A 21,370-nucleotide genomic window follows, 5' to 3' on the forward strand; every position below is an offset into this window, starting at 1 on the left:
TGGGCCGACATTTTGAAGACCGCAGCCCACGCGGGACAGGCCCGCTGTAACCCGCTCAACGACTAATCCGCTGCGGTATGGGATGGAACGTGATGGATAAACCTGTTTGACATCTCTAAAGCTAGGATTTGAAAGTTGCCCGTAATAAATCAATCTTGATAATGATGTATATTGTCTTGTGTATATATTTGCATACCTTGCTTGTTTAAATACTTTTATGTGGAACGATTGAATTTCCATTTTCATACAGAGGAACAATATTAAAATATAGTTTCTTATTATTTGCTTTAACGATGTACATACAATATATACAGGTTGTGGACAAAGCTAAGGCTCTAACTAACTGGTAACATTTTTTTTTTTCATTCATTCTGTGAATAAGAAGAATAAGAACAAAATGAATGAAATGAAAAAAAAATAAAAGGAAAATATAATTCCTTTCCTAATTTGGTCACTATTTAGAGCCTAAATGAAAAATTAGTCTCTAGTTCCTAAATTTTTTGGAAGAAAATTACATAGATATATTTTTTTGAGCAAACACACTTTCATTCCAACTTAAGGTCTACACTCCATTACATAGATATATGTAAGTCTTCAAATTTGTTAAAAAAAATTATTGAAATTTTTAGTAAATCGCATACATTTCAGCACCGGCCTGAATATATAATCTCAAGTTTAAGGAGGTAAAGTGTAATTTTATTTGAGTTAGTATGAAGCTTGGGTTTGAAGAAATGAACACTTTGCCTCGTGAACCAGAAGATTAAACTGATAAGGATTGTTAAATCCAGAAGTCTTAACAATAAGAAATCTAACCAATAGTGGAGAGTTGACGAAGCGACGAAGGTATGTGATGGGCCTGGCCCTGTGATCTAGGGTCCAAATATGATGCTAAGATTATGGTTAAACCGTCAAAATACACTAATCAACAAGAAGCGGTGATAATTTATCTATGAAGTTAATAATTGAAAAACACCTAAAACTAAACTAATTGACAAAAAAACAGAGGAAGCGTGTTGAATTCAGGTCATTACACGGAAGAGAGGAACCTGTCTCTCTCAAACTCCCAGATAGCAGTATCAGTTCCTATCTCCGGTTCGGTGTTTTATCCGTTCCTCATCCACTCTCTCTCTTTCTCTTACCAATCCTCTTCTCACCAACTTCAACTCTAATCTCATTCCGTATGGTTTCGATCTGTTGACCCTTTTTTTTTTATACATCAGTTATATATTTATTCTCTCTGTTCTTTCGCATGTTTATAGATTGGTTCCTGTTGGTTCTGATTTAACTAAGAGATTTATGTAAATTGTAGATGTATAAATAATCCTTTGAATCATTGATAGATTGTTGGCATTGAGGTCAAAGTCTCATTTTCTTGAGATCAAGAAAGCTTGATGTTCCTTAGATTCTAAGATGATGGTTTGTTTCTGCAGAGCTTGTTGTGAGAGTTGTTTTTTATGGCGGAAATGCTCGAAAAGGACGTTATTTTCAAGGTAGAAGATATTGTTCAGGCGCCTTTACCTGGCTACGTAGCTCCAACGGCAGTCAGCTTCAGCCCCGATGACTCTCTGATCACTTACCTGTTTAGCCCCGAAGAGAATCTCAACAGGAGAGTCTACGCATTTGATGTGAACAAAGGAGAATCTAGTCTTGTTTTTAGTCCTCCTGATGGTGGAGTCGACGAGAGCAACATCTCCCCTGAAGAGAAGCTGAGAAGGGAGAGGCTGCGGGAGCGTGGTTTAGGAGTGACTCGATACGAATGGGTCAAGACTAACTTGAAGATGAAATTCATTGTCGTGCCTTTACCTGCTGGGGTTGGTGTCATCGGTTCTTGAATGTATTTGTGACTTTTTTTTTTGTTTTGTTTGGGTAGAGTCTTTGAGATAATCTAACTCCACTTGTTGTGACCATGCTTAGGTGTATATGAAGGATCTTTGTTCATCACCAAATCCAGAGCTCATAGTTCCAAGCTCACCAACCTCTCCGATCATTGATCCTCGTCTATCTCCCAACGGCTTACTCCTTGCATACGTAAAAGACTCCGAGTTGCATGTCCTCAATCTGTTGAAAAACCAGACTCAACAGCTAACAAACGGTGCCAATGGAAGTACTCTGGTAAGTTAAAGCCAAATGTTCTTCTGGTCTCCTTAGTTTCATTTGTCCGTAAAACATGTACTTGGGCCCCTGGAACGAAACTAATATTACATGATGTGGTTTCGGGTCTGGGGGATTACGAGCTTCGGCCCGAACCTCTTGGTATTCAAAAAAAAACATGTACTTGGGAGAATAATTGTGATTTGTTTTTGTTGCTGCAGACTCATGGTCTAGCTGAGTACATAGCTCAGGAAGAGATGGACCGGAGGAACGGGTACTGGTGGTCATTAGACAGCAAGTTCATCGCCTACACAGAAGTTGACTCCTCGCAGATACCGTTGTTCAGAATAATGCATCAGGGGAAAAGCTCGGTAGGCGCAGATGCGCAAGAAGACCACGCTTACCCTTTCGCAGGAGCTCTCAACTCCACGGTCCGTCTCGGCGTAGTTTCTTCATCCGGTGGCGGCAAAACGACCTGGATGGATCTAGTCTGCGGAGGGAGAGCCAATAATGAAGACGAGTATCTCGGTAGAGTCAACTGGATGCCAGGGAGCGTCCTCACGGCTCAGGTTCTGAACAGGTCGCAGAGAAAACTCAAAATCATGAGCTTTGATGTAAAGACTGGTCAAGGAAAGATACTGTTGACTGAAGAGTCTGATACGTGGGTGACTTTACATGACTGTTTTACCCCTCTAGAGTCGGGAGGATTCATTTGGGCTAGCGAGAGGACTGGTTTTAGACATTTGTATCTTTATGACTCTGATGGGACTTGCCTTGGGGGCGTTACTAGCGGTGAATGGATGGTTGAGCAAATCGCAGGGGTAAATGAGTCCATGTCTTTGGTTTACTTCACTGCAACTCTCGATGGACCGCTTGAGACTAATCTTTACTGTGCAAAGCTGGAAGCTAAGGATGCGTCTCGGTCTCTGAGGCTTACTCATGGTAAAGGGAAACACATCGTTGTGCTAGATCACCAGATGAAGAACTTTGTCGACGTTCATGACTCGGTTGATTCGCCTCCGCGTGTCACTCTCTGCTCATTGGCCGATGGGACTGTGCTCAAGATACTATACGAGGAGACATCTCCGTTACCGATAGTGAAACGGCTTCAGCTTGAGGCTCCGGAGTTTGTTCAGATAGAAGCTAACGATGGGAAGACGACTCTGTATGGAGCTGTTTACAAACCAGACAGCTCCAAGTTCGGTTCTCCTCCTTATAAGACGATGATCAACGTCTACGGAGGTCCTAGTGTTCAGCTGGTTCAAGATTCTTGGATCAATACGGTCGACATGAGGACGCAGTACTTGAGAAGCAGAGGCGTCTTGGTTTGGAAGCTTGATAACAGAGGAACCGCGCGGCGCGGGCTCAAGTTCGAGTCTTGGATCAAACACAGCTGTGGAGACGTCGACGCGGAGGACCAAGTAACCGGAGCCAAGTGGCTTATCGAGCACGGTTTAGCTAAACCGGATCACATTGGAGTATACGGTTGGAGTTACGGCGGGTACCTCTCGGCTACGCTCTTGGCTAAGTACCCTGAGATTTTTAGATGCGCTGTTTCCGGTGCTCCTGTTACTTCTTGGGACGGGTACGACACGTTCTACACGGAGAAGTACATGGACCTTCCGGATGATGAAAGGTACGTGAAGAGCGCGGTGATGGAGCATGTGGGGAAGTTGAGGGATGAGCAGAAGCTGATGTTGGTGCACGGGATGATGGATGAGAATGTGCATTTTAGGCACACGGGTAGGCTTGTGAACGCGCTTGTGGAAGCCGGGAAGAGGTATGAGTTGTTGATATTTCCGGATGAGAGGCATATGCCGAGGAAGGTGAAGGACCGTGTTTATATGGAACAGAGGATTTGGGAGTTTATTGACAAGAGCTTGTGAAAGGTATAAGTTCCACAAACTACTTTTTTTGTTCTTCATGATGAAGCAATGATGTATATCATGCTTATTGGATCTGGTTATAAATTTCATTTTGTTATCATAATTCATACATTGTTTAATAATGGTTCAACGTTAATAATATTTCTTTTATGTCTTCTTTAAAGAAAAAATCTTTAAAACCTAATCCGATGGCCGGTTCTGAGCAAAAAAGAACTAATAAAATAGTCTATAATTTTTTTTTAATTAATATATATGTTTTGTAACTTTCAGACAACGAACTAATTTTTTTACTAAAACTTTATGGGTTCATAAATCTAAAGTCTGGTATCTAAATAAATGAATGATATATCTCATCTAAAGAAAAAGAAAGTTAGAAAACACCAAGGGCCTAAGCCTGAAGGCCCAATGGGTCTAATTTAATTGCTTGAACCGTAAGCAATTACGTCCGTTACGAAAACAGTAATCCTGCCGTGGAGAGGAGTTCACGACGTTTAGAGAAGGCATGAAACTTCCGTCAAAAAAAAAGTCAGCGAAGTCAAAGCCTATAAATAGACCCCCCACATTTCGCTGCTGTTCAAAGAATGACTCGTCGCTGTTTGTAATCTCTCTCCTCTTCTGGGAACGCGCTCGCTGAAATATTCTCGGGAAAATAATAAAGGTGGTTTCCAGATTCTCGGATAATCGGCGACGAGTAGATTTTAAACGATTTCGCTGACTCGGTTGATTCCTAGCTTTCACGGTTTTGATTCCGAGGTATGATCCATTTTTTAAAATTCCGATCCCTACGAAGAATCGATTTATTCGTTGTTATCTCCTCCGATCATGAATGATTAGTTGTATCTGTTCAATGATCACAGAAACTTAGATTCTCTGTGGCGGTTACATATTCTGGATGCTCGTTAAGATGATCGGAGATTTTTCATTAGTGATAAACTAGTATCAGTGTGAAGCCGTTGCTGTATGTTGATGATGGATTAAGATATCTAGAACTTGTCTATCAGATGTATAAGTGTGAGAATTAACCTTATAATTAAGTTTAAATTAGTCAGATAAAACTTTTATGACTTAGGCCAGGCTGTTTTGGCTTTCGATAAGAACGTTGACCTGAAACTTTATTTGTGGCCGTTGTTTAGTTATGCTTTTTGAGCTAATTTTAGCTAATGAAGATTTCTAATTATATAGGATTTAGACCAAAAGTTTTCAAAGGTTATATAGAGTCTGCTACGATAAAGGTTAAAGAGTCTTGTTCATCATCCATTACAATAGAGCAGAGGTTGTTGGCTTGAACCTTTCTTTCTTCTTTTTTTCCTTTCTGAAGGTTATTTGATAAAATTAGAGACTTGTTCATCATCCATACAAGAGAGGAGAAGTTAACATTAACGTTTTTTCTTTCTTTAAAGGTAAAATCTTTTGTGTTTGATCTGAACATTTTACATCTTGTTTAATCTGTGGTTAAATTGGAATAGTGATTCCTTTGGTCATTGTTCATTCAGGTTCTTTGCGGTAATGCGAATGAGAGGGTAACCTAAGGTGGTTCGCGATTGGTGTACGTTTAGTATGAATCCTTGAGAGATATTGCTTTGGCAAAGATGTGAATTTACAAAACCTTTGTTTAGAGTTCCTGAATCCGTGCAGGGAACTTGGTCTCTTTAAAGTATACACGGAACAAGATTATAAAGGTTGAGTTTCCAGCTCTTGAGGATTTAGAATAGAAGCTGTGTAGTTGGTATGTCATTTGCTAGTGTAGCTCTATGTCCAGCCCTGGAAGAAGTTGTCAACTTTCCAGGTTTTATCGGACGGTTCGGTTTGAGCTTAGACGACCCAATCCTGATATTCCTGAACATCGCCGAGTCTCTGAACCCGATGCGGGTCATGGAGTCGGATTCATTAGCGTCCGTGAAGCTAAGGTTTCAGAGTATCAAGGGATTTTTTGTGAAGAAGCAGAAGCTGCTCTATGATGGTCGAGAGCTAGCTCGAGATTATCTTCACCATGAACTCACATTAGATGGTGAAAACGGAGAGAATGTGATTCACTTGCTTATTAAAAAATCATCTAAAGTCATCGCAAAGCCTAAAGATTTCTCCGTGGAGCATGTTGTTGTTCACCATGAGATTGAACTGCCTTCACTGCTCAAGGAGCTTATAAGCTCCACTATAGAGGGCTTGGAGAAAGGAAACGCTCCCATCAAATCATCTGATGGATCAGGGGGAGCTTACTTCATGCAAGATCAATCCGGTCACAAATACGTATCCGTCTTCAAACCGATAGACGAGGAGCCAATGGCTGTGAACAATCCACACGGACTACCTCTCTCACTCGACGGGGAAGGTTTAAAGAAAGGAACACAAGTTGGTGAAGGAGCTTTCAGAGAAGTAGCAGCCTACTTATTAGACTATCCCATCACTGGACCACGAAGTTCTCCTCATGACCAACCAGGTTTCGCTGGAGTTCCACCAACAACAATGGTCAAATGCTTGCACAAAGACTTCAACCATCCCAATGGTTATAGTTTCTCTCAAGAGAACGCAAAGATTGGTTCGTTGCAGATGTTTGTGAGTAACGTTGGAACTTGTGAAGATATGGGATACGGAGTCTTCCCTGTTGACCAGGTTCACAAGCTCTCGGTTCTAGACATTAGGCTTGCTAATGCAGATCGTCACGGTGGTAACATTTTGGTTAGCCGAGATGGAAATGATGGTCAGATCGTGCTTACTCCTATCGACCACGGCTATTGCTTTCCAAATAAGGTAAGCGATTGATTACATTGGTTTCATTTATATATATATATATTGAGTATTTGGACTTAAACAAAATTTATTTGTCCAGTTTGAAGACTGCACATTCGAGTGGCTATACTGGCCTCAAGCAAAAGAGCCATACTCTTCAGAAACACTTGAATACATAAAACACTTGGACGCTGAGCAAGACATTGAACTTCTGAGGTTCCACGGTTGGGAGATTCCACCTTCATGCGCCCGTGTCTTCCGCATCTCCACCATGCTTCTCAAGAAAGGTGCTGAAAAGGGTCTCACGCCTTTTGCCATCGGAAGCATTATGTGCAGAGAAACACTCGAGAAAGAATCTGTGATCGAACAAATCATCTATGAGGCTGAAGCAATATGGTCCCCAGAGACAACAGAAGAGGAGTTTATCAGCACAGTCTCTGATATTATGGATCGCTACCTCGACCAGTATTCTCTGAACTGAAAATATCTTTATTGCATCCTCAGGATTTCGCTCATGACTCTTACGCAGATGTATATCCCTGTCCATAACAAGTAATAAGTGTATCAATGTCTTTGAACTAAACCTTGGCTTTTGGGAACAGTGGTTGGGTTTATAGAATGGTCATGCTTCTGTGTTTTGGGTTCAATAAGGTTCATGTGTTACTCATTTCAGCTATGGATGATGAACAAGCTCATTTACATATATACTAATATTATGGATGATGAACTTATATGTTATATTTATTTTGACTCGATTCTACTTTTGTTCCCTTCAAAAACTGAAAATTGAAAGACCAAATAAAATCAAATGATTTCATCCATTTGAAGCAACAAAGAGTGGAAGTCAATGATTAAACTGGTGTAAGAACATATTCACCATGGAACGTGTGATCCCACAATTGATAGATCCAATGAGCTCTCTTAAAATCAGGGGATTTGCTAGTGTTTATCGTCATATACGTTCCGATGAAGAATCCGAACACGAACTTCTGTGTTCTGTGCTTGAAATACCCAATGTATTCTGAAGGATTCACATACAAATAAGGTATCCGTGATGCTAATTTATAAACGAATTCTTAACCCTGTCAATAATTAAGATCTTTCATGATTCAAACAAGTAACCTCGAAGCCGAGCAACAATTTCTAATGTCAATAACATGCATGCATTCTTTGTATTCGGATTGTACAAGGCACTAAGGCAAGTCCGTAAGAAATCTTGGAAACTGGACTGAGACGCCAACACTTTAAACTAAGTCACAATTATTTTGGTCAACTAACACGGATATGGACCTATGTTTTAGGGTCCATTTGAATATCCGAAGAGAAGGTCTATCCGTGGGCTGAACCTCTCCTTGGAGATTAGTCTGGGCCTCTCTATGGACATGAGATACCTCAGGTTAATAAAAAAAAATGCATGCATTATAAAGGTATCATCTGGATTGTGACACACAAACAAAACAATGGTTGGTTCATTCAATTTTTCATCTGTACACCTAAAAAACAAGAGAGGAAGAGTAGAGAGAGAAAGGAGATCTAAGATTGGGTCCGGCGAGCTGTTGGCGCGTGAGCGTGCGTGCCGTCGCCGGAGCCCCTCGAACTACCGTAAAAGATGTTGGTCATTCGCTTCTCTTTCATCTCCTCTGACCTCCGCCTTGTCTGAGCTCTTGTTCAGGTCCCATCCGTGGCGGATCTGCTTCTGGAGTAAAAGTGCGGTCGTGTGGGGGTTTGGCGCGGTGAAACTAGTCGATGCTAGAGAGCGAATCATGAAGAACAATCTATAATACAATGAGGCTCTTGAACCGCCACGTCAGGGTAAGTGGATCACACTTTTAATAAATGCGAAAAAATGTCAAGACTAAGGCTCGAACCCGGGTTATTGAATTATAAACACCAACATTTATACCACTAAACTAAAGGTTACTTTGTAAATTGATGGCCGAAACTAATATATATTTATGAAGGTCGGAAACCTTTGCTTCTTCGGTTTTCTCTGTGGGACCCACACTTAATTTTTTTTATCTAATAATTTAATAAATACTTTATAATTCACGTTTTGAAATAGGTTTCGTTAAAAAAAAGGCTCAATAGACCTCTTTGGTCTGTAAGCGTTCTCTTCAATGGAAGTTTAAGGCTTTCAATTTTTAATCATCGGTTCATGACTCATCTAAGAAACACAGATTGGCTCTTTGAGTTCTATGAATCAGTTTATCTTCTTTAGTCTCTACATCTCTCTATCTTTAATAAATTCATAACAGTTCTTTTATTTTGCCTGATAAATCATGATTGTGTGGTTTTAATATTCTTTGGTCATCCTTAGCTTGCACCCTTTGATCTAACCAAGAAGAAGAAGAAGACATTTGTCGTTCAGGATGTCATCGAGGACTTAGCTGAGTCACACGGGAGACATACTATCCGTTGCCTGATTGTTCAAGAAGAGTTTATGTGCTGTGAAACATATTTGTTTCTTTTCATCAGTTGCTTTGTTTAATTTTTTTTCCTGCAAATAATGATGGCTTTGACAGTTCATTTACGGGAGCCAAGAAGAAGAAGTGTTTGACATTTTCTGTCTTCCTGATTTTTTTTTCCATTAATTAAATTTGGATTTTGAAGATTATGTGCCTCGCATTCTTTTTATTTTGATGGTTGTTAGGTTGAATGAAGATCATTGAATAAAAAAAATGTCGATGCTCCAAAAGATTTGGAGGGTACTTTATATTTCTTTCTCTGATAATTCTAGCGACATAAATTTGAACCTTACAGAGGGTATATTGCAGAGCATCCTAATGACGAGGAAGATGTGGAAGGAATTGATCTGCACCAGCAATGTTACCCGTGCGGTCCATCTTTGAGAGCCGTCAATTGTAAGTGTTTATCGTTTTGAAGTTGCACAGCACTAAAATGTAAAAAATTACTAATCACGATGACCTTACTAGCAGAGTTCTTTTGCACAGCTATTGTCAATGGAATATGGTGATATATTTCATGTTCCAATTGCTAACGCAAGCTCCAATGTTGATTCTCAGCTTTAACATGCCAAAATCACAATGCAGTGAGTGTTGTAAGGTAATTCAGTAGGCACAAATGTTCAGTTGAAAAAAAATTTAAACTGTATTTATGCATCAAATTTATCATCCGTAACAAATAATATGCTTTTTCTGTGCTAGGAACTGTTTGTAAATAAATGTCTCAGATGTATATGACTGCTGTGTTTGTTGCTTTTGACAGTGAAATCACTAAGCTTGCAATGTGTCAGGACATCAAAAGCATCTCAGCTGATGGTTAGCTTTACAATTTCGTTGGTTTCTTTTTCCTATTATGTTGGATGAATTATTTTAGCTAACAAATATCACAACAGAGCGCTGACAGTAACTCTAATAGATTTATATATACATTTAGAATTGGAAGTTTGGTTAGAACAGGAACATATACCTTTGTCACGCTATTGGACAGTTTTACGCCATTTCAAGAGAATTGATTTCTTATATTTCCCATAATCAGTAAGATTTTAACTGTATTGGCTACTTTGAATTCATACCTCATTCTCCATCTAACTTCTCGGTGCTACTATATAATGATCAAGTCATTTTCTGCACAAATAGGCAAGTGAGGATGTTAAGTTTGGTGCTTGGTTTATTGGGCTTGGCTATACAAAGTCTGTTGTAACTCTAAATTTTTTACCTCATTTAACATTGATTCTGGTTCTTGAGAGAATTGCAGATTGTGAATGAAAGGCACAAGCAGGGAACATATGTGTAGCTGCGTTCGACTCAACATGTAGCGGTATCTGCAGATCCGCTGATCCCATTGTGGAGGTTAACATGCAATGTGTTGACCTGGAAATCATTATTTGGAAGCTACATTTCGAGGACTTTCCTCAACATATAAATAGACCATAGACAGAGTTTGATATTTATAATACTCAGTGATCATGGAGTCTGCAGAAAACAGTCCTTTTGCATGTTCTATATGGAACCAAGAGATATATCCTTTGTATGATGATTGTATTATGATAGCTACTAACATAGGAGATTACTAGAGAAAGAGAAATGAGTATGAATCTCTTATATGTGTAGCTTTTGTAAACACATTTGGGTTTATTAACAGTTGTGACAAGCAATTATGTTTATAGTAAAGGAAACCTGTTGCAGCGTCAATAACAAATGCGTCTGTTTTTTGGTTGTTTGGGATTGAAATAGCTTATGGGTTTTCTAAATCAATATAATTGATTTGACTAAAGCTATCTTGGATGACAAAAAGAAGGATTGCAAGTTTAATTTCTACTTTAGATTTTAATTTCAACTAAATTATAATCAGCCTTTTATCCATATCATCTTAGTTATAAACGTAATGATTTGTTAGAATAAATAAACAGTTTCAACAATATTTAATATGTGATTTAATAAACAAAAGAACACGTAGAATTTTTAGGATTTAAAGAGATTGGAGACAATAGTTAATGAATATGAAAAGAATACGAAGCAGATGATGAAAAATGATTCGAGCAAATTAGTGGCAACACAGAGCTAAGCGAGATAAAAATATCAATCAATAAAGAATGAAAGAAGAATGAGCAAGGTTAAGTTATTACACAAGTTAAAACTAAGACAAATCAAACGACAGAACGTGAAAACAAATGTAAACAAGACAAGAGGAGAGGGTGAAGATAAAATGCATTGAAAAAATGAATGCTAGATTAGTAAGCAAGAGGCAAAAAGAGATTAAAATGCAAAAACTCTGCGTCTTGGCGCGGGTAACGATCCCTAGTAATAATAAGTGATATTCTAGTGTTCTAATCCGTCGTCTCTCCTAAAGTATTGGAGGCTCAATACAGTTTATTACACATAGGAGAAGTATATATACATACGTACAAAGTAGGGTAAAACGTATTCTACTGTATTTACATTATAGTCCTTATACTCTTTACTAACACGCCCCCTCAAGATGGCGGTAGTTGACGAACGCCAATGTTGATGCGCAAGTCTTGAAATCGCGTCCTAGGGAGAGGTTTCGTGAGACCATCTGCGAGCTGATCGTGAGTTGATAATCCAGAGCACCCTTGCTGTATCTGTCCTCGAACAAAGTGATAATTCAGAGCAAGATGTTTCATTCGGGAATGGAACACAGGATTGGCGCAGAGATAAGTGGCACCAATGTTATCACAGTATATCGTCGGTGTAGTCTTCGTGTGGATCCCTAGCTCGTGAAGAAGAGAGGTGATCCAGCGGAGTTCTGCTGCTGTATTAGCAACCGAACGATACTCTGCTTCTGTAGAAGATCGTGCAACTCCGTTTTGCTTCTTGGACGTCCATGAAATGGGTTGATTGCCAAGATTAATGATGTATGCATTTGTGGAGACATAATCATTGGAGTCGCCTGCCCAATCTGCGTCTAAGAAAGCATGGAGAACAGACTGGCGTTGTTTCTGGAGATAAATGCCGTGGCTTAGTGTTCCAGATAAATAGCGCAGAATGCGTTTGACCGCTTGCCAGTGATCAGTAGTAGGAATATGCATAAACTGAGAAAGTTTGTTGACAGCATAAGAGATATCCGGACGCGTAAGAGCGAGGTATTGAAGACTACCTACAATGCGCCGATATTCATGAGGATCAGCCAAAGGTGTCCAGACTTATTGGAGAGTTTTGGCGATGACGGGAGCGGCGTAGCAGCAGGCTTAGCATTAAGCATGTTAGCCTTGGTAAGAAGATCAGTAATATACTTCTGCTGCATAAGATGTAACCCTCGAGATGTTCTGATCGCTTCAATACCAAGAAAATAACCAAGATTACCCATGTCTTTGATGGAGAACTTCCGAGCAATAGCATCAATGATCTGTTGAACCAGAGTAGAGGAGCTTCCTGTAACAAGTATGTCGTCAACATACACCAATAAATAAACATAATCACCGTTATGCTTAAGAATAAAGAGAGAAGCATCTGTTAAAGAGTTTCTGAAGCCAATCATTGTTAGGAATGTCTTGAGCTTCGAGTACCAAGCTCTGGGAGCTTGTTTGAGGCCGTAGAGGGCTTTGCGAAGACGACACACATGTGATGGCTTGTTCGGATCATGGAGCCCAAGAGGTTGAGACATGAAGACTTCCTCATTCAGGTGACCTTGGAGAAAGGCCGTATTGACGTCAATTTGACGCACAGGCCAGTCGCAGTTCACTGCGAGTCCAAGAATGATACGAATAGTCGTAGACTTGATGACAGGACTGAATGTATCTGTGTAGTCAAGTCCAGGCTTTTGATGATACCCTTTAGCAACAATCCTTGCCTTGTACTTATCAATCGTACCATCAGGATGATACTTGATTGTAAATACCCAGTGGCAGCCAACAATATTATTGTTGCAGTTGCAGCTTCCAGATCCCAAGCATGGTTCTCATTGGTGGAGTTAAATTCGGAACTCATAGCTGCACGCCAATGCGCGTGTTTCATAGCTTGCTGCCAGGTTGTTGGGATCCAGTGAGGATCACAGTGGAGCTGAACGGAGTTGTTGTACTTGGTCGTTGGTTTGAGGATGTTTTTACGAGAGCGTGTGGTCATAGGATGACGCGGTGGAGCTGCAGCAGGCTGTGGCGGAGCAGAGACAGTGTCCGCGGGTGACGGGGAGGTCGGAGCAGTCGTTGCCTGTGGTGCAACTGTAACCGGTGCCGAAGGGACAGGTGCAGTCGGCGGAGATGGTGCAACATCATTTGCGGAGGACTGAGCTGATGTAGAAGTGGACGAGTGCGACTGCTGAGTTGTAGGTGGAGTTTCTGAGCGCGAAGGTACAGTGTTCGCAGCCGGCGGAGAAGAATGTATGAGTGGCGAAGTTGCAGGGATGAAGGTATGAGGTTGGAAGAGATTCGGCGGGTCGGTTGGAATAGGTTCAGGAGCTGGTTTTGGTTTAGTGAGAGAGTGATATGGGAACTGGGTTTCATTGAAAAGTACATGTCGAGTGGTATATACGGTTGGTTGTAGGATCTAAGCAATAATAGGCACTTTGGGTTAGAGAATAGCCGATAAAGACACATGGTAGGGATCGATTTTCTAGCTTGTTTTGGGCATATGGTCTCAGCCAGGGATAAGCCAGACAGCCAAAAGTGCGAAGCTTAGCATAGTTTGGGACTTGGTTGAAAAGCTTTTGGTAAGGGTATTGGTCGGCTAGGATTTTGGTAGGCATACAGTTAATAAGAAAAACCACAGTAGCAAATGCACAGGGCCAGAGAGTGAGAGGCATCTGCGCTTTGGATAAGAGAGAGAGGCCAGTCTCGACGATATGTCTGTGTTTCCTTTCAGAAAGACCGTTATGTTCAGGAGTATGGGGAGGTGTGGCTAGGTGAAAAATTCCTGAAGTGGCCAGGTAAGATCGGAGAGCGATATATTCGCCCCCATTGTCTGTGTAGAGAGTTTGAATTTTGGTTTGGAATCTGTTTTCAACAAGAGGCTTGAATAGGATGAATATATCTTTGACTTGGGATTTTGCAGTAAGAGGGTATAACCACGTATAACGTGTATAGTGGTCAACAAAGAGAAGATAATATTTGAAATTTTCTAAGGAAAGAACAGGGGATTGCCAAACATCTGAAAATATATATTGAAGAGGTTGAGAAGATTTGATTGAACTTGTTTGAAAGGGAAGCTTATGAATTATATTGAGAAGACAATCATTGCAAGGAGAAAAAGAAACAGAGTTTGAAAAACATGGTAAAGAAAGCTTAGAAACAATGGTATGAAGAATAGATGGTGAAGGGTGTCCGAGGCAAAGATGCCACTGAGCTAGGGTGGCATTTGTGTCTGGGTAAGTGGCGTGGGCAGTGGGTTTGGTTGACGCAGACATAGGCCACTCATACAATTCATTCTTCGTTCGGCCTTGAAGCAACTGGACCCCCGTGCTGAGATCCTTCACCTGAAAAGAAGCCGGAAAGAATTCCACAGAAACTTGATTAGCATTGCAAAGCCGGTAAACAGATATCAAGTTCTTATCAACAGCAGGTACACAAAGAATATATTTAAGTTTGAGAGATTTTGATGGAGTAGGGACAGAAGCTGAACCAATATGTGTGATCTGTAACCCCGAGCCATCTGCAATAGCGACTTCATCTCCGCCATGATATGGTTGATGCAGCGACAAGTTGTTCAAGTCAGATGTGAGGTGATGAGTAGCCCCACTGTCAAGCAACCAAGGAGCTGTGTTGTAGGGGAAAGAGCTGGCGAGGTTTGCTCTCGGCTGATAGTGCTGCAAGTTAGAGCTGCCTCCTTGTGATAACGCCAGCGCTTGTGTCTGCAGTTGTGAGCACCTCCGTGCGCTATGGCCAAAAACACCACATATCTGGCACTTTCCTTGGTAGCCCCGTGGAGTGTTTGTGTTGGAGGTGGGTTGAAAATGTTGCTGCTGCCAAGTTTGATGTCCACCACCACGGTATCCACCACGCTTGTAGTTCTGATGTCGAGAAGTGTTGTTGTTGTTGTTGCCAGTGCCCCTCGGGTTCGTGTAGTGAGCGGAGACAGGTGTAGGAAGCAGAGAAGCCTGCTTCGACTTGAGCTTAGTCTCGAAATTAATGAGTTTCTCGTGGAGCTCCGGGATGGAGGGTGCAGAATCACGACCTTCGACCTGATCAACCAAGGTCTTGTAATCATCAGGAAGACCCCCGAGAATTGCTTCAATCTGGTCTTCAAGATCCTCTGCTTTCGCCAAGAGAGCAAGTTGATCAAAGATGGCTGTTAGTCCTTGGACATACTCACTGATCGATTTGTCACCCTTCGTAGCAGCTTTGAGTTGTTGCTGGAGTTGTTTGTAATGACCTCGGCTAGGCTTAGCATATGTGTCCGATAGAGTACGCCAGATCTCAGCCGCCGTGTTCGTGGAGGAGGGGATCGGCTGCAGCGTTGTGGTTATAGCACCAAGGAGAGCACTATAAATCAAGCGATCTTGTCGCTTCCATAGGTTGTAGGCCGGATTCGTCGCAATGCCGGCATCTGTGGTGATTGTGGGGGAGGGGATGGCGATCGAACCATCAATATGACCAGAGAGATCATATCCATCGAGAAGAGTGTGGATCTGGCGACTCCACATCAGGAAATTCGAGGCTGTGAGCTTTGTTACATTGGACATGTTAACATTGACGATGGTGTTTGAGTTGTTGGTGATGGTGATGGTTTCAGATGAGTGTGATGTAGCCGACATGATGAAGTTTTGAGAAGAGGGAAGACGTAAAAAGGTTTAGGTCAGATCAAAGCTCTGATACCATAAAGTATTGGAGGCTCAATACAGTTTATTATACATAGGAGAAGTATATATACATACGTACAAAGTAATATCTCCTAGCTCAGATTCTACTCGGAAAATACTGCCAATCTGACCAGTTCCTAGACGTCAAAGCACCGAGCTCGGCATCTCATGGATGGCGAGGAGTATTGGCAGGACGGGAGGTTATTCGACAAGGCATAGGATGGACAATTGGGTCTGTATCAGAGATTAATATTTGGCAGGACCCTTGGCTCTCAACTACTGCACCATTGCGACCTACTGGCCCAGCGCCTTTTGAAAGTCGCAACATGAGAGTCTCTGATCTTCTGCTACCTCACTCCAAGGAGTGGAACTTACCCTTAATAAGGTCCCTACTACCTCAGCATGAGGATCAAATACTGGAAATTGTTCCTAGCTTCTTCCAGGACCAGGATAAGCTTGTGTGGCTATTTACAAAGTCGGGACAGTACTCTACAAAATCGGGATATGCTATGCTCGCTCAACCTCAACTCCCGATTCCTAATGAACTGAACTGGAACAGTTGTGCCTGGCAAGTTCGGACATCACCAAAAATGAAGTTTCTACTTTGGAAGATTGCGAACAAAGCTCTCTCGTCGGGGGTGAATCTTAAGGAGCATGGGATTGCAGTCAACGCAGCGTGTAAAAGATGGGGGGAACCGGAAACAGATATGCACATCTTTACAAGATGTTCCTTTGCGCAACGAGTCTGGGATTTAACTCCAATAAGCAATGCTCAGGCGCTGACACACTTAACCCTTGCAGCTCCTCTACTCACCAATGCTAAAACACTAGTTAACCTCCCCCCTACTGGCCTTCATTGCCCGTTGTACCCGTGGGTGCTCTGGTTTCTCTGGTCTGCTCGTAATAAGCTGGTATTTGAGGACATTGTCTTGAATGAGCAGGAAATCGTTTCACGGGCAACATGCGAAGCTCGGAAATGGCAGGAAGCTCAAGAACTTAAAAAGAAACCTCCACGACGCACTACCCCTGCTCGGCATCTAGCGACTCCTATCTCCCTTGAACGTGGAGTGAGCTGCTTTGTGGATGCTGCTTGGCAGGCTTCGTCTCAACAAGGTGGTTTCGGTTGGATCTTCAAGGATTCAACGGCACGTGTCATCAGTTCCAACTCATCAAACCGCTCTCCAGTCGCATCAGCTTTAATGGCTGAAGCCTTGGCGGTCAAAGCTGCTCTCTTAGATGCAGTCTCCTTGGGATTCAAATCGTTGAGTGTCCACTCTGATTCGAAGGTCCTTATGGAGCTTGATAGCTTAGCTAAATCTGCCGTAGGAGGCTAAACTCTGTTTTTATTTGAATTAGTAATGAATGGTTTGATCAAAAAAAAAAGTGATATTCTAGTGTAAAAGTTCTTTTAAATAATTTATGTGTAATAATAACTTTAAACATTTCTCAAATATCTCAAAGAGGTTGACCCACACATAAAATATTTCAAAGAGCTTTTACAACGTAACAAGCGTTTCAAACACACATGGAAACACAAAAACAAAATGAAAAGTTGAAGAAACCGAATAAGTAGTAGATAGATCATAGATGGTTCCCAAACATATACCAAGGAAAATCCTTAGAAAAGGGGTCAAGAGGAGGATATTGGATCCATGTCCAGACATAGTGTAGATGGTCTAATGCTGTGGGTTTCCCAATTTGCCCGAAGGGCTGGGTTTGGGTCCCACCATTGCGCAAGAGCATGAGCCTTCTTAAACTTATACCACCATTTCTTAAGCACATTATCTGTCTCAACAATAGGTTTATTCTTGTTTACCGTCATATCGGCTGACGAAAGAAGTTGAATAGGTTCTCCTATTTCTGCTCCGAAAACTAGACTCCTGATAGACATTCCAGCACCAAGAATCTCAAATTCACTTAATCCGAAATCAGCCATGACGTTTTTGTGTTTCAAAAGACCAATGTATTCTGCACAGACTATATCTGATGGGTTCACATATACGTAAGGTGTCCATGCTGCTATTCTTGGATCGTCTACTTGAGTCTGTAATAGTCAAATTAAGATAAAATATAAATAAAGGAAATTCTCAAGACAAGGTCACCAAAAAATATAATTTGGAGGTTTTATTTAATTAGTTTATGGTTTAACCAAGTTAATTCCCAATATTGTTTTGAGAAAGAAAAACCAGTAATCCTTAGTAGAGCAAAATTTTCAAGTTATTACATACTAAAAGTATTTCCAACCTTACTTTATTTTTATGTTAAAATGAAATTTGCTATATTCTTCTCCAATCTTTTTTATTTTATTTACAATACACTATTCAATTTTTATTATAGTAAGAAATATAGTTGAAATGAGATTCAATTCTACTATAGAATTACTTAATTTTGGAATAAAAAATAGAGTAACTGAAGGTGCTCTATGCTATTTACCGGGAGATCAAAGAGCACGGCTAAGGTCACTTTGAAGACACACTCGGCGAATCGAAACATGTCTTTAACCACATCAATACCAGGTAGTTTCTCTAGAGGAATAGACGAGATGGGCGGGCTGAATACGTAAGTGTCGAGAGGGAATCCACGTTTCGTCATGGTCTTCCCAGCCAACAACGCTATACCTGCTCCGAGAGAGTGTCCAGTGAGCCAGATAGATATTGTCTCGGTACTGTGTTTCTCGAGCACAGTTCCGATTGTTTGTATGGCATGTTTAAACCTAGTTCCGTTACTAAGGTTGTTGAACAAGCATCGAAGGTCTTCTTCCAAATCATTACGCCAAGTTTTGAATTTTAGCATCGTGCCGCGAAAGGCAATCACGTAACTCGGAGGCACTCCCGAATGAGGTATATTCTGGTCGTTTTTATACTTGAAAACGGCGCCGTATATGGAGTTATCACCTTCGTTGATCAAGCACTTGTCTAAAGAGAAACCAAAGGATTCCCACCAGGGGTTGGCTAGTGCTTTCCGTTTCTTTATCCTATCCTGTTGCATTGAGTAGACTCCCTGTACCAAACTTGATGTCACTGTGGTTCGATGGTTGGAGTTTAACCTATTAAAAACAAGGTAAGATTTAGATTCTAGTAAGCACAGGAAGTTGTTCCGGAAAAAAAAAAGTAAGCACATAAAGTTATTGTATTAGGTTTTAGTAAAAAACCATGGTCTATCGTAACGGTTTTCTTTAACCCATCTAAGTAATTTGGTAGGGGTGGGCACCGATCGAATATCTGGTTTTTAAAGATATTCATGATCCAATTTGTTTCGTCCGAATAATCAAGTATTCGAGTCGAGTCGATCTATACCCATCCGGATATTCGGTATCCCGAATATTCGAAAAATTTTAGATTTTTTTACCAGATATCCAATTTGATCCTAAAAAATAAAATCATAAATAATTAATCCAAAAATAAAATAATAATATTTTATTTCAAAAATAAAATGTTATTTACTTTATAAATTATAATAACTAATTTAATAATATAAGTAAATAAAAATACTGTAAAACATATATAAAATAAAATATTTGTATAACTTATATATATAATTCCTTAAATATATGTATACATATGCATATAACGGATCATATCGGATCTTCGTTCCTAAAAATATTAGTATTTGTGACTTGCTTCGTTTTTTACGGATACCGCATATTAGTATTTGCTTTGCTTCATAGAGTTACAGATATCTGAATCTTTCTGTTCGAATCAGAACCCTATAATTTCGTATTCTACGGTTAAAAAGAAAAAGCTAAGCAATATTCATTTTTGATGGATGTATACGATGAAGATGTAAGATGTCCGCCTTGAAATAGTCGCTGACGTAGTTGTTGAAGCAGACGTCATGTTGAGTGATGAAGACCATTTGGAGTCAAGGTGCTGAGCTGGAGTCGTGTAGACTTGGAGAGCAAGAGAGTATCTTGGAGATATGGAAAGATGAATAAACTTGAGGAGCAAGTTTATGACTTAAAGAAAGAGGAATAAGTGCATTCCAAGAAAAGGAAGTTGCACTTATTGTTATGGAAGATATCCATACATGTTGCCTTGGAGACTAGGGTGTCGGGAACATGGAGAATAACTATAAGATAGCTATGGGGTCGTCTGTATAGAGACAAAGACACAGAGGCTGATCTTATAAAGAGAGATACGCTCTTGGAAGTGTTCTTGGGTCGTACTGAAGTAGTGGCTGAAGTACTTGACGGGAGAGAAACATAAGTGGGTAGCTTAAGAATCCTTCAGTGTCGTGTGTTAGGGTGTTAACACTAGACGAGTAAAGCTGAATAAACAAGGTCTTGTAATAGATTGTTTAAAGGAGATTCTAATAAAGCTTGAGTGTTTGCTTGTATTGTTTTGTCTCTTGAGTTATCTTCTGCAGTACTATTGTAGTGTCATCTTGCACTTACAAGTGGTATCAGAGCGGCGCATCTAAGTTATCGGTGTTATCCTGAAGGTGAAGATGGACACGATTGTTTCTGTGCAGAAGGCGATCATATTGAATGCAGACCAGTATGGTCATTGGAAGGCTCGCATGAAGCAGATGATTCGAGGAATCAATGAAGATGTGTGGACAGCTGTGGAGATTGGTTGGGAGGAGCCTACCATAGTCACAGGAGATGGGAAGAAGCCTAAGCCAAAAGAGGATTGGTCAGAGGCAGAACGCAATGCATCTAAGTTTAATGCAAAGGCGTTGTCGGTGATTTTTGGAGCGGTTAAAGCAGAACAGTTCCAGCTGATTCAGGGGAGTACTTCGGCTAAAGAGGCGTGGGAGATCCTGCTGAATTCGTTTGTAGGAGATAAGAGTGTCAAGAGGACACGCCTAGATCATCTTGGGTCGCAGTTTGAGAATCTCAGGTGGTCTGATAATGATTCTGTGGCGAGTTTTAGTGCCAAACTCAGTGGTATGGCGAATGAAGCATTTGTACTTGGGAAGAAATACAAGGAGAAGAAGCTGGTAAAGAAGTTACTACGTTGTCTTCCTACGAAGTTTGAACCTCACAAGGCGGTCTTGAATATGACCACAAACACGGATGAGCTCAAGTTTGACAAGCTTGTGGGTATGCTGAAGGCAGAAGAGATGGAGACAAACAATAGTTCAGTCTCTACGACAGGCGGTGCATCAAGGAGTATAGCTCTTGTTGCTGATAAAGATGGAGATAGATCTCAGAATGTTGAAGATGCCATGGGGATGTTGGTAGGAATCTGGGTAAGATGATGAATTCCTCTGGTGGGAGGAATCAGTATGGTTGCCAAGGAAGTGATCGTGGCAATAGCAGAAGAAGAGAACGTCTTAGATGCTATGAGTGTGAAGGTGTTGGTCATATAAAGGCTGATTGTCCTGTAGCACAACGGGGAGAACTTAAAGTGTTTTGAGTGCAGAGGTGTTGTACACACACGTCGTGAATGTCCAAACTCAAAGAAGAAAAAATGTGTTGCATTGCAGTCGTCTGATTATTCAGAGTCTGA

At 40.8% G+C, this 21,370-nt stretch overlaps 3 protein-coding genes across 8 annotated transcripts; 2 read left to right on the forward strand and 1 right to left on the reverse strand.

The window, feature by feature from the left end:
- The first annotated feature begins 943 nt into the window (after positions 1–943).
- On the forward strand, positions 944–4,133 carry LOC106428456 (dipeptidyl aminopeptidase 4). 5 transcript variants are annotated; one of them, XM_013869207.3, is made up of 4 exons: positions 944–1,178; positions 1,431–1,811; positions 1,915–2,112; positions 2,313–4,133. In XM_013869207.3, the coding sequence occupies exons 2-4, from the start codon at positions 1,455–1,457 to the stop codon at positions 3,975–3,977; spliced, it is 2,220 nt and encodes a 739-aa protein (XP_013724661.1). In that variant the 5' UTR covers positions 944–1,178; positions 1,431–1,454; the 3' UTR covers positions 3,978–4,133. The 5 variants fall into 5 exon arrangements, with proteins under 5 accessions (XP_013724661.1, XP_013724662.1, XP_022566199.1 ...); XM_013869208.3 differs by having other exon boundaries at positions 975–1,097; XM_022710478.2 differs by having other exon boundaries at positions 1,000–1,092.
- A 391-nt stretch (positions 4,134–4,524) lies between these two features.
- Positions 4,525–7,459, forward strand: LOC106428463 (phosphatidylinositol 4-kinase gamma 3). 2 transcript variants are annotated; one of them, XM_013869219.3, is made up of 4 exons: positions 4,525–4,730; positions 5,296–5,377; positions 5,471–6,725; positions 6,805–7,459. In XM_013869219.3, the coding sequence occupies exons 3-4, from the start codon at positions 5,706–5,708 to the stop codon at positions 7,183–7,185; spliced, it is 1,401 nt and encodes a 466-aa protein (XP_013724673.1). In that variant the 5' UTR covers positions 4,525–4,730; positions 5,296–5,377; positions 5,471–5,705; the 3' UTR covers positions 7,186–7,459. The 2 variants fall into 2 exon arrangements, with proteins under 2 accessions (XP_013724673.1, XP_048625712.1); XM_048769755.1 differs by lacking the exon at positions 5,296–5,377 and having other exon boundaries at positions 4,546–4,730.
- A 9,909-nt stretch (positions 7,460–17,368) lies between these two features.
- LOC106428422 (GDSL esterase/lipase At4g10955-like) lies at positions 17,369–19,328 on the reverse strand. Its single transcript, XM_013869179.3, has 2 exons — positions 18,351–19,328; positions 17,369–17,961 (listed from the first exon to the last, which is right to left on the reverse strand). Exons 1-2 carry the CDS (start codon positions 19,035–19,037, stop codon positions 17,548–17,550), a joined length of 1,101 nt encoding a protein of 366 aa, XP_013724633.3. The 5' UTR covers positions 19,038–19,328; the 3' UTR covers positions 17,369–17,547.
- Between the last annotated feature and the right edge of the window lie 2,042 nt (positions 19,329–21,370).

This window comes from Brassica napus, chromosome C9 (assembly GCF_020379485.1).
Source record: "Brassica napus cultivar Da-Ae chromosome C9, Da-Ae, whole genome shotgun sequence".
In the NCBI taxonomy this organism is placed as follows: Eukaryota; Viridiplantae; Streptophyta; class Magnoliopsida; order Brassicales; family Brassicaceae; genus Brassica; species Brassica napus.